This window comes from Chinchilla lanigera, unplaced genomic scaffold (genome assembly GCF_000276665.1).
Source record: "Chinchilla lanigera isolate Chin_1 unplaced genomic scaffold, ChiLan1.0 scaffold00016, whole genome shotgun sequence".
Taxonomy (NCBI): domain Eukaryota; kingdom Metazoa; phylum Chordata; class Mammalia; order Rodentia; family Chinchillidae; genus Chinchilla; species Chinchilla lanigera.
The window spans coordinates 8,042,981-8,055,093 of record NW_004955417.1 but is presented as its reverse complement, the minus strand read 5'-3'; the positions used below and the strand labels follow the sequence as shown (position 1 = coordinate 8,055,093).

General features: G+C 37.0%; 1 protein-coding gene across 4 annotated transcripts in view; it reads right to left on the bottom strand.

Moving 5' to 3' along the window:
• The window catches only part of Slc26a7 (solute carrier family 26 (anion exchanger), member 7), a 149,950-nt gene that overhangs the window by 72,148 nt on the left and 65,689 nt on the right, over nt 1–12,113 (bottom strand). For all 4 annotated transcript variants that reach the window (XM_013512844.1, XM_005381772.2, XM_005381771.2 and 1 more), the window contains exon 5: nt 613–777. In XM_013512844.1, the coding sequence (XP_013368298.1) occupies nt 613–777 (165 nt within the window). The remainder of the gene's footprint in view (nt 1–612; nt 778–12,113) is intronic.

Sequence of the window (12,113 nt, the reverse complement as noted above, 5' to 3'; positions counted from 1 at the left end):
AACTCCCTAACCATAGAAATGCTTGCTCAACAGTGGATATGATTTTTTCACATATCAAGCACCCAATTTCTTTAAATAGTAGTATCCAGAGTTGACAGTGATACAGCCAGAATAAAATATTATATTAATATAATTAATAATTACTATTATATTAATGAAGTATTACATTAATATATAATATTAACATTTAATATGATATATTATTCAATAATGTAATATGATGTATTATCTTATTGAAACTTAGAAAAAATATGATACCCACTGGATCTGGTAATTCTATTACTAGGAATTTATCCTAGTAAAATAATCAGTGAGGCAGACAGAGATATACAAATGATGAGAATCCTCAGAAAGCCACATGTAATAGGGAAACATCAGGAATCAATGAATAACAGGAATCAGAACAGTGAGTCGTGGTGAGGATTGTTTCTAAAATTAATAGATATTACTCCTTAAACTAGTTTCGCATGCTACATCATATTTAAAATACCTTGCACGTTTTTACGCAATCTCAAATTGTTGTAATACAGAAAAACATCTGTATTATAGTTAAATTCTACTCTGTGACAAATACACTCAAAATCCAAAAACAAAGACATTTGGAAAACTCACGTAAAAAAATCCGAGAGGTCCAGATATATACGGAATTTTTATTCCCAAAAGATACTTGACTTGCGAAGTCACCACATGGGTGGCAGCCCCGGTTGTCATCGCGCTGATCACGGGCTCCGTAAGCAGGAACGTGGCACTGCCCAGTTGTAGCACAAACATGGCCACCTACGGGGACAAAGGAAGCGTCAGATGATATTTTCGGGTGAAAGTTCTCAAGGTTCTCAGGGGAACCAGTATCTCACACATTTTCTTCTTCAGCTGACAAAGGCACAGCAATCTAATGTGGAACATGTACACAGCAAGTATGTTAGGTTTTCTTCAGAACATTACTAGGTTTTTGGACTTTCCAAACATTACAGGACTCTCTGGACTTGCATCAATTCAAATTAACTTCTTTCTGTGAATGTTGACTTTTTTTCTCCTTTCTCAATCCTACATGTTAAAAGGGAGTTGTGAGCAGAAAATATACTCAAGTCAGTCAACACGCGGATATGCAAGAAAAATCAATTTGCATTACTACATCTGTAATTTTAAAAGTATAAAATGATTCACTATTTTATACCCAATAGACTTAAAAATCTCAAAATCACTGATGAAAAGAAGCAATTTTTAAAGTTTTTCCCAAAGTTCTAAAAAATAGGAACAAGCCAAGCCAAGCATGGTGGCACACACCTGTAATCCCAGCCCTCAGAAGGCTGAGGCAGGAGGATCACCATGCGTTCAAGGCCAGCCTGGGCTATAAAGTGAATTCAAAACCAGCCTGAACTGCATAGCAAGAGCCAGCCTCAGAACAATCAAGCAAGCAAGCAAGAAAGATACTATTTGAACAGAGAGTCTGTCATACATCTCTAACAGGGTAATATTTAGTAAGAAGATACCAGGACATATTTGTATATGGGGAAGACCATAATGCAAAGATCAGAAAAAAGGGCACGTCTTACATATCTTAAAAATCAAAACAAAAGTAATTTTCTTAACACGTTTTCTTACTACTCCTAACATTACCCTGCAAAGCAAAACTATTTCATGACCAGATAAAAGCATCTTGTTTGAGTAGAAACTGCATCGAGCCCTGCTGCAAGAGGTGGCAAAAAGAACCAAAACCTTCTCGTCCTTGTCACCTCGATAGTAAGTGTCCTTTGCAGTAAGACTTTTCAGATGGTCCGCTGTTGGAGTTACAAATGTATAACTGCAGTCCTATAAGTCACAAAAAATAAAGCTTGCGATTTTGAAAGTAACATCACATCACATTTATGAGCATCCACGCTGGAAAAGGAAAAAAAGGAAGGTCATGCGCTAATTATGTATTAATTATAATATTTAGGTCAGGTCTTAAAATTCTTGTTAGAAAATGAGATTAACTATTACAGCAATCAGTTGAAAGAACAGCAGTGAGGTCTCCTTCCATCGAAAGGTTACAGTGTTGAAAATGAGAAGTGTAAAATGCTGCCTGGTACCACAAGAACATAAATTGCAAAATATATCATTTTTATATAGTGATCATATTCCAGTGCCCTCAGCCAAAAGCAATAATGCTTTAGGTTTATACTGGAGTTTCAGCCAGACGTGCTGGCCCACGCCTGTAATCCTAGCTAATCAGGAGGTTGGGGCAATAGGATCAGAAGTTTGAGGCCAGCGTGTGCAACTGGTGAGACCCTGTTTGAAGACAAAATAAAAAGGGCTGGGGAAGTGACTTAGCATGAGAGTGAAAGCCTAGCATGTGCAAGGCCTTTCCTGGGGTCACTCTGCAAGACCCCCAACACACACATACACACACACACACATACACATACACATACACATACACATACACATATAGGTGGAATTTCCTGATCTAAATGTGAAACCTAGATTCTGATCTTGGCTCCACTAAATCCTAGCTTTGTGACTATAAAATTGACTGAAATACTCATTGTCATCTATAGATTCTATGAGTGCTGTCTGCCCTATTTATCTAGTAAAGCTGTGGTAAAGTGAATGTGAAATAATATATGAGGGTCTAAAACCTGTAAAATGGGCAACATGCGTGATAAAGTAGGAACAGCATGAGGTATTATACCCATTTACCCAGTCTGGGATACCAGCCATTAATTTTGAAAATGTAGAAAGGACCACACCACATTTTACAGGTCTGGGAAACTTCAGAATTTATCAGTGCAGAAAGAAATATACATAGTTTATAGCTTAGCAGCCATATTCCACTCACTATGTAATAAAGAGCATGGATTATCAATGTGGGAATCAACCTGTTACTACCAACATAAGAAGGCAAGGGCTAGGTGGGCTAGGTGGGCAAGTTGGCACGTGCCTGTAGTCCCAGCACTCACGAGGCTGAGGCAGTAGGATTGCTGTGAGTTCTAGGCCAGCGTGTGGTACATAGTGAGTCCCAGGCCAGCCTAAAGTGTATAGTGAGACCCTACCTCAAAAACCAAGACAACAGCAAAGAAAAAAAAGAAAGAGGAGGAGAGGGAGGAGGAGGTGGGAGAGGGGGCAAGGGCTACGAGTTCTGGTCCTAAAAAGTTTTCAGAAACTGTGTGTCAGTTTGTCAAAGTAGAACTGTTCTGAAGGAAATACCCAAGCAACCAAATACTGTATATGGTTACAAAACAGACATAGTGAGCTTTTAGAAAACTTTTGGTTCAGTTCTGTTGGTTTTCATTATGAAGTCACAGCCGATTAAGAAAAACAATGAATCAATTATTCCTAAGTATCTCTCTACTGGTAAATGCACTGCAATTTATAATATTGACTACTATAGGGCATGAGGATGAAATTAGCAGATTACTGGGGCAGGATGCACTCCAGAGTTGAGTTTTCATTAATCTAAAGGCAGCATACAAGTAGTCCGCATCTTTAAAACTATGAAAACTGTTTGCATACATCAAATTTTATGTACCTTGTACATGGAATGTTGGAAAGTTTTTATTTGTATATTAAGCAATCTTATTATTTTGAGAAATAAAGCTGTGGAAAGGCCTTGTGCAGACTTTCTATTTCTCACTCCTTTTCAATCCTACACTGAAGGGTTAATGATTTGCCATGCCTGAGGAAACTGAAGTGTCACCATCTACAACTCACTACATCATTAACTTCTAGTAGCAGTTTCTTTGTCATTTTGCCAATGTAAAATTTACAAATGGAAGTGTCTAGAAAAAGTACAATCTACAAAAAGTAAAAGATATAAAAGAGTTCTGTCATCTCAAGTGCTGAAAGTATGAGAAACTATCCTGCCACAAACATGCAAAAAAGTGGAGCATCCTCTTTTAAAATACCAACATCTTGACATATTTTTGTAATGTTCTACTTGTACACAGTTTTATGCTTTTAGAAAATACTCCCAGCAAGGGATAAATACTTAAAGTGAAGAGTTCTTGACTTCAAGGTCAGCCGGTTCTTTAAGATCTCATTTCTGACACAGACCACTGGGACGTGAATGGTGACTGCAAAAATGTGAGATTTAGTTGAAAAATGTCGCTTTTCTGGTATGCAGCCTTCTCTACGGCCCAAAACAATGGCACATACTTTAGGGAAGGTGAGGAGCCAAAGAAGGAACATGACGTGAAAGAACAGGAGGAGGAGCAGGAGGACAATTTTAAGAGCTCCCTGTCTTCCTGTTGTCCAAATTTCATGTTTATTTACATTGAAATGAGGGACCTGGCTAGAGACTGATGTTCACAGCTGAAGGTACTAAGTACTCAAGCAGTGCAGGTTTTGCAAGAGGAGCCTGCAGATGGAACCGTACCTTCAAACTTACATATGTAAAACGGGGATCCTCTCAAGTATTTTTTGCTTGGAAGCCTACTACTTAAATTTTATATTAATATTAAATATTTTAAGCAATCTATTTCACAAACAGCCATAAAAACTCCTTTTACTAATAATATAGACAATAGTGATTTCACCATGGTAAGTAACTCCCCAAAGCTAGCCGTGAAACATTTTATGAGAAAATAAATTTTATATATTTCAGATGTTTATAGTAATGCTGATGTTCTGGGCTAATGCTGCAAACCTCTGACATACATTATCAAGGTTCACTAGCATGATACTATTTGGAAATTCTGTATAAACACCATGTGTTCTACATAAATTGAGTGTATCTCAGCTTTCAGGCCATTCTTTTTTTTTTTTTACAAGAGGCTTTCAGATATATTTTTAAATGAAAGAGTGGATAAGAGAGAATTATATTTCCAAGTAGATGGAATATACTTTGCATTTCAGGTTACGTTGGTTTGTTTGCCATCTCTTTCATTGTATCAAATCACGCATTTATCCATCTGACAGGTGTTCATTAAATACCTTCTAGGGGAGAGGTATAGCATTTTTGTTGCAGAATATAGATATAGAGGTTGCACCTTAAAGATTATATACAAAGAGGTGAAATGATGGTGTTAGGAGGGCAGATTGTTCACTGGGATCCTAAAAAAGACTAAAACAGGTACTTGGAAGGTAAAGTCTGGAAAGCTGTTTGCATGGAACATGAAAAACTAAAAGGAGCTATGGTGTTTGCTGATCAGCTCTACAGGTGGAGCAGAGACTTAAATTGCTCATGAGGTGAAGAAAATAACTGCATGCTGCACAAGGATAGGAGACAAGGTTTCTATGTGAGCAGAGGCCTTAAAAGAAAAAATATCAAATTAATAAAAGCCTCGAGTTTATCTTTCTTTACAGCTGAGTAATATTCCATTATATAAAAGTACCACAATTTTCTTATCCAATCCTCAGTGGATGGACATTTGGGTTGCTTCCACATTTTAGCAATTACAAATTGTGCTGCTATGAACATGGGTGCACATACATCACTGTGATATAATGTTTTTAGATCTTCTGGGAAAATACCAAGCAGGGGGATAGCTGGGTTGAATGGGACCTCTAGGCCTAGTTTTCTGAGGACTCTCCAAACTGATTTCCACAGTGGTTTCACCAGTCTGCATTCCTACCAGCAGTGGAGAAGGGTTCCTATTTCTCCACAGCCTCGCCAGCATTTGTTATTGGTTGATTTCCTAATGCTAGCCATTCTTAGTGGGGTAAGGTGGAAATCTCAGTGTTGTTTTAATTTGCATTTCTCGAATGACTAATGATGTTGAACATTTTCTCATATATTTATTTACCATTTGTATCTCCTTGTCTGAGAAGTGTGTTTTCATCTCCACTGCCCATTTTTGGATTGGGTCTTTGAATTTGGAGGGGCTGAAATTTTTTAATTCTTTATATGTTCTAGATAGAAGCCCTTTGTCTGAGGGACAATCAGCTAAAATTTTTTCCAAGTTTGTGGGTTTTCTTTTTACTTTGCTGGTGATTTCTTTAGATGTGCAAAAACTTTTCAGTAGGATGAGATCCCAGTTGTTGATTCTTTCAAGTGTTTCATGTGCTAGAGACCATACTCATAAGCGAAATAAATCAAACATACATGTGCAAGCACCACATTGTTTCTCTAGTGTAAAGCCTGAAAGAGTTAATTTAATCTAGGAGATATGATAGACATTGAGAATTGATAGGAAAGAACTCATAGGTAAAGGATAACTGGGATATGGGAAAAGAGAAGGGAAAGAAGGAGAAAGTTTGTATATATGTATATGCAGGATAGTTAACACAGGTGTTCTACTGTCCTGTATTTCCTTGCGGAAAGAAACTGTCAGTGAGGCATTGGTTGATTAGCTTTGTATGTCTATATGTGTTTTCATGAGAAACTACATTGAAGATATCAATATGTAATACAATAAGCATTGTTAATTCCCTACCACTCTGTTTGTAACTCTGTAATATCTGTACTGATCCTATGCTATTTTGTAAAATGTTGTCGGTCTGTTAGTATTTTCCTCCTTTAATTTCTAAAATAAAATTTAAAAAAACATTAATATGGATGATGTTATGGGTAATAAAATTTAGAACATAAAGCTCTCCTCCATACTATTATTAGTTAAGAATGTGATGACCAAAGACAGAAATATAAAGTCAAGGGTGAATCTTGAATTTATATTATAAACAAGCAAAAAGTCTAAAATGGCTATGTATTGCCTGATTTTCATTGATAGCAGTGTTAAAATGTCAAAACTACAGCAAAAAAGCACATCAGCAAGTTTCCAGGGCTTGAGAATGGATGATTGTATAGGAAGTAAAACATGAGTTTTTAAGATGGCTGCATGTTCTGTGTGACACCATGATGGCAGCTATGTGATGCTATGCATTGTCAAAGCTTACAGAATTTTACAACAGAAGAGTGAGCCTTATTGTGTACAAAGTTTAAACAAGTTATTTTGGAAGCACCCTTAAGTGACCTTAAATAGCCACAACAATGTTGAAAATAAACAAAACTAGAAGACTCCCACATCCTGATTTCAAAACTTGCTACAAAGCTACAGTAATTAAAACAGTATGGGGCAGACATTAAAATAAATATGGAAATCAATAGAAAAAAATAGCCCAGAAATAAACCCTTGACTACATGGTCAAGCAATTTTTGACAAGAATGCAAGACTGTTTACAGGGGAAAGGCAGTCCTCTCAAAGTGATATTCACTTGCAAAGGGATGAACTTGGAAGTTTACTTAACACCATATATAAAAATTAACTTAAAGTTAATGAAAGGTCTAAATATTGAACTTAAAACAATAAAAATCTTAGTATAAAACACAGAGGAAGTTTCAAAACATTGGATTTGGCAATAAGCTCTTGGATATGACACCAAGCACAGAAGCAACAAAAGAAAAAATAGACCCTCAGAACTTCATGAAAATGTTTTTTAAATTGTGTTTCAAAAGATACTATAGACAATAAAATGGCAACTCACAAATAAGAGTTAAAATATTTGCAGACCATAGATCTTATAAGGAATTAATATCCAGAATGTATGGAGAACTCCTAAAATAACAGTAGACAAATGATCTTACTTAAAAATAGGAAAGGGACTTGCACACACATTTCTGCAAAAAAGACACACAAGTGGCAACAAGTAAGTAAGAAGATGTTCAACATCACTCACCATTAAAGAACTGCAAATCTAAGCTACAGTGAGATACCACTTTATACCATTAAGTGGCTCTTATCAAAAAACAAGCAGCCAGGTGTGCTGGCACGCTGTAATCCCACCACTCAGGAGGCTCGGAAAGAGTCTGCAAACTTAAAGCAAGCCTGGGCTACTGAAAACAAAACAAACAAATAAGAAAAAAACATGGAAAACAACTGTTTTCATGAAAATCTAGAGAAACTAAAACCTGTGCTCTGTTGGTGGGAAGAAATAGTACAGTAACTATAAATACTGTATGGTGGTTCATCAAAAAATTAAAAATAGAATTACCATACGATATACAAAGTTGCTCTCTGGGTATAATCTTAAAAGAATTGAAAGCAGAATCCCAAAGAGAGATTTACACGCCCATGTTCAGAGCAACATTATTCACAATACACAAAAGGTAGAAGCAAACCAAACGTCCATTAACGAATGAGTGAGCAAAATGTGGTATAGACACACATGGAATGTACGGAATGTTATGCAGCCTAAAAAGGAAGGAAATTCTGACAGACACTACAATTCAGATGAACTCTGAAGGCACTGTGTTAAGTGAAATATGCCAAACAAGTAAACACAAAGACTACACGCACACACTGTAGGAGGTACTTGGCATGATCACAATTAGAAACAGAAAGTTACTCATGGTAACTATTGGCTGGGTAATGGGGAGTTACTGTTTAATAGATGTAGAATTTCAGTTTTATAAGAAGGAGAGAGTTACACAGGGAGATGGTGGTGATGGGTAACAATATTATAAATGTATTTAATACTACTGATATGTGTCTTTAGAAATGGCTTACATGATAAATTTTGTTGTGTGCTTTACAATAATTATATATTATATATAATACAATTATATGTAATTATAATATTATACACTGCATAATATAATTATAAACTATATTTTCTATAATATAAATATATAATATATGTGTAACTCAAGTGATTGGGACATCCCAGAATGGAATGCAGAATGTGACAATCTCTGGGATTTCTACTGTCTCCGTAGCTTGTCAAAGTTCTGCCTTATGAAGAGTGTCATCAGATGGGCTAAACAACCTCACAGAGTGGGGGTGGTGCTGACATATGTAGCTTTAGAAATGAGCACAGACTAAAGACAATAGAGAAACGTTGCATCTAGTGAAAAAGTCATTTATCATAGGGATAGGGGTAAATAGTTCTGAAACTACTAAACACAAATGCAGGATTTGGGCACTTAAGTAACTATATAGTGCATGGTAGGAGTCAGATTGTCACTTTTGAAGTGGGAGGTGACAAGGCAAGAAGACTTTAGATCTGAAAACTGGTAATGAGCTAGGGCCGGAGACAGCATTATGAATGCACATTTACCTCAGTTAAATTTGGATAGACCATAACTACAGATATATAGATATGTTAATATACACACGTACATGTCCTTTTGTTCTGACTGCTGAAATGCATCAGAAGCAACAACACCCTGTATCAAGCAGCACACCCAGCACCCGAGTCTTGGTTTCTAATATCTTTCTCAGGGAAGTGGCTGATTCTGTCTAGGACTGAGGCAAGGTATATGTTATGAACCTGGATCATTTTATATTGCCGGAAAGTAAGGAGGTGTTAAACAAACAAATGTGTCAAGGGCAGATATTGAAACCAGGTGAAGGAGCTCCCAATGCCCAAAACTGAAGCAAAAATAAGTACAATAGTGTTGGATTATAAAGTAAATATCCTTGACTCTGTATTGATATGATTGATCTAATAAATGGGAAGACCAAGAAAATCTCTACAGAATTCCAAAATTGAATAAACAAGAACTAGGCAACTTCCAGGAAGATAGTGGAAAGGAGAGCAGCAGAGAAAGAGCCTCTCTGAGATTTGGGGTCCAGACACTGAAATACAGTGATGTAAGGAAGAGAAGAAGGAGGCTGGTGCGTCTCCTGGACCCAGAAAAGATCTGAAGTAAGAATTGAGTTCCTTGAAGAGAGAGAAGAGAAAATGTATGCACCTATCCCCGTCTCCTTAACCTAACTCCACACCTAACTTCTACTCTGCAAGTGTCTGTGTATTGACTTATTCCCAAACAATACAGTAGACAAAGGGGAGAAAATAGAATAACGTTATATTGAAGAAACCCGATGAGAACCAGTACAGTCAGATGACCACGTTAATATGAACAGTGATTATGGTATGGTGAGAATGTCACTGACTCTTTGGTATTCTTCCTAAAATTCATAATACCAAACTAGACTTGGGGAAAATGTAGGACATAGCCTAACTGAGGGACGTCCACAAAATACTTGACCAGTAATCAAAACCATCAAGAACATCAAACACAACACAAGTCTCACAAGCTCTTAGCAAAGAAAAGACTGAAGGAAGATAGAAAAACTAAATGTGCCATATTCTGGGTGAGCTCCTGGGAACAGAAAAAGAGCATAAGTTAAAAATTAAGGAAACTTGAATACCACATATGGGCTTTCACTAATATCTGTTTATCCATGTGGCTTATTAATTGTGGAAAGTATACCATACTGACGTAAGACATTAATAATAGGAGAAACCGAGTGGGGTATATAGCAACTCTATACACTATCTTTGCAACTTTTATATAAATTTAAAATTATCCTAAAGTAAAAGTTATTCTTTAAAAAGAAGAAAATTGTTTCCACCTGTCCCACAGAACCTACAGGCGAATCTACACTTCTCGCCAAGCTGTGTGCTATGCCTGAGTCTCACATGCGTGGGCCTAATGGAGGGAAATGACTCTAACAGGAACACGGGCAGCTGGGTCTCAGAGACACATGTGCAAAAACACCCCCACCAAGACAAAGCTGTGAACCCACTTATACAGGACGGTGGGAGAAAGTGTGCCCCTGATTACAGAGGGGGAAGATATGGAAGCACTGCAGGGTGTGGTTAAAATTGTGCCTTGACACTTAAGGAGAAATGCAAGACAGAGAAATTATTAGAACCCATTCCAGAAAGAAGAAAGAGAATGAATATAAAGCAGTTTAGCAGCATGGGACTTATTCAGAAGACAGAGTGTTGCTAAGAGAGCAAACTAGCCAAAGGGGAATAATAGAAAATAAAGCAAGAAATTTTGAAGTTAGAGTATGGATCACTGTAAAAGTTGTAAAACAAAAAAAAAGTTTTGCAAGAGTAAATGACATCACTCTTCCATACATTTATTAAACACCTAATTTTGCCAAGAAGTATGAGGCACACTGGCTCGCACATCAGAGCTGTGCTTTGGTAGGATTGATCTGATAAGTGAATGTGAAACACACGGCCATTTGAAAGCTTAGCGTGAGGAGCGGCTAGAGCAAACTAGACAAAGCCATGCGAACTAGATTCCTATGGTAGGAAAGGAGAGCAGGAAGATGAGCTAAGAGATCACCCAGTAGGCAACCTGAGAATATGTTTAGAAAACGTAAGATTTGACTTTTGTTTCTCATAGAATATATCAGAAATTTACCAGCCAAGGCACTGATTTTACTTGTAACTGTGTATGTAGCCTGAAGGGTCACCATCATCTTCACAGTTCCAAGACTTTTCAAGGCAAAACTAGCCTGTGATGCAAGAGATGAGAAAAGTTAAAACTCTAGGAAGGAATAATTGGACTCATATCTTTCTTTCTGCCGAGTCAATGAAGAGTGCAACTGTCCAATGGACGAAGGGAAGTGTAATACTATTGAAAGACATAGGAGAGTATGGAGCTGAAAGAGTAGTGTAGTTGCATCTTACTTCTTCATAAAGTGTGCGGATAACTGTGAGATGAGGTAGAAGACTTTATTGACTACACATCCACATTTGAGTGGGACTGGCCTAATAGAAAATTAGATCTTTATTGCCCTTTTTTCATTAAGAACAGTATCACAATTTTAAAAGATATAAACACATTCCCTACTTTCTGATGAAGAAGAGACAGAGAAAGTGGTAAATCTGAAAAGACTTTTTAAAAAATCATTAATTTAATTTCAGCTATTTGACAGAGTTATGTCACTAATGCGTAATTGACCTTTTCCTCTTTAATCTCTTCAGGTCACATTTATTAAGAACCAGTTGCTAGAATTATAAGCAGTTTCTGATCCATAGACACTCAAAGCTTAGAAAAGAAAGCAGGTATGTGAAAAATGCTGCTTGGGAAGTAGAGAAGCTTTGAAACATAGGACACGAGCAATGTCTATGGGAAACATAGGAGGAATCACTTATAACCATGTGTGTAGATGTCAGGGAAGAGTTCTCACTGATGGCTATATCTGAGCTGAACCTTGATGAACAGGTGAAGAGCCACACAAACCAGGTAAGAGAGACCTATGATGTGGGGCTAGAGAATTGCAGTCACATTATTGTGAATCTAAGATCATCATCCACTACATGCCACATGCTTAATGCACAAGGTTTTGCTATTAGGGAGTTAGTGCAATGCCTGGCCCCAGAATGTGAGAGGTTATGTTCCCCTGCTTCCTTTTTTATTACTGATTTAGAAATCTGTGTAGTACAGCATT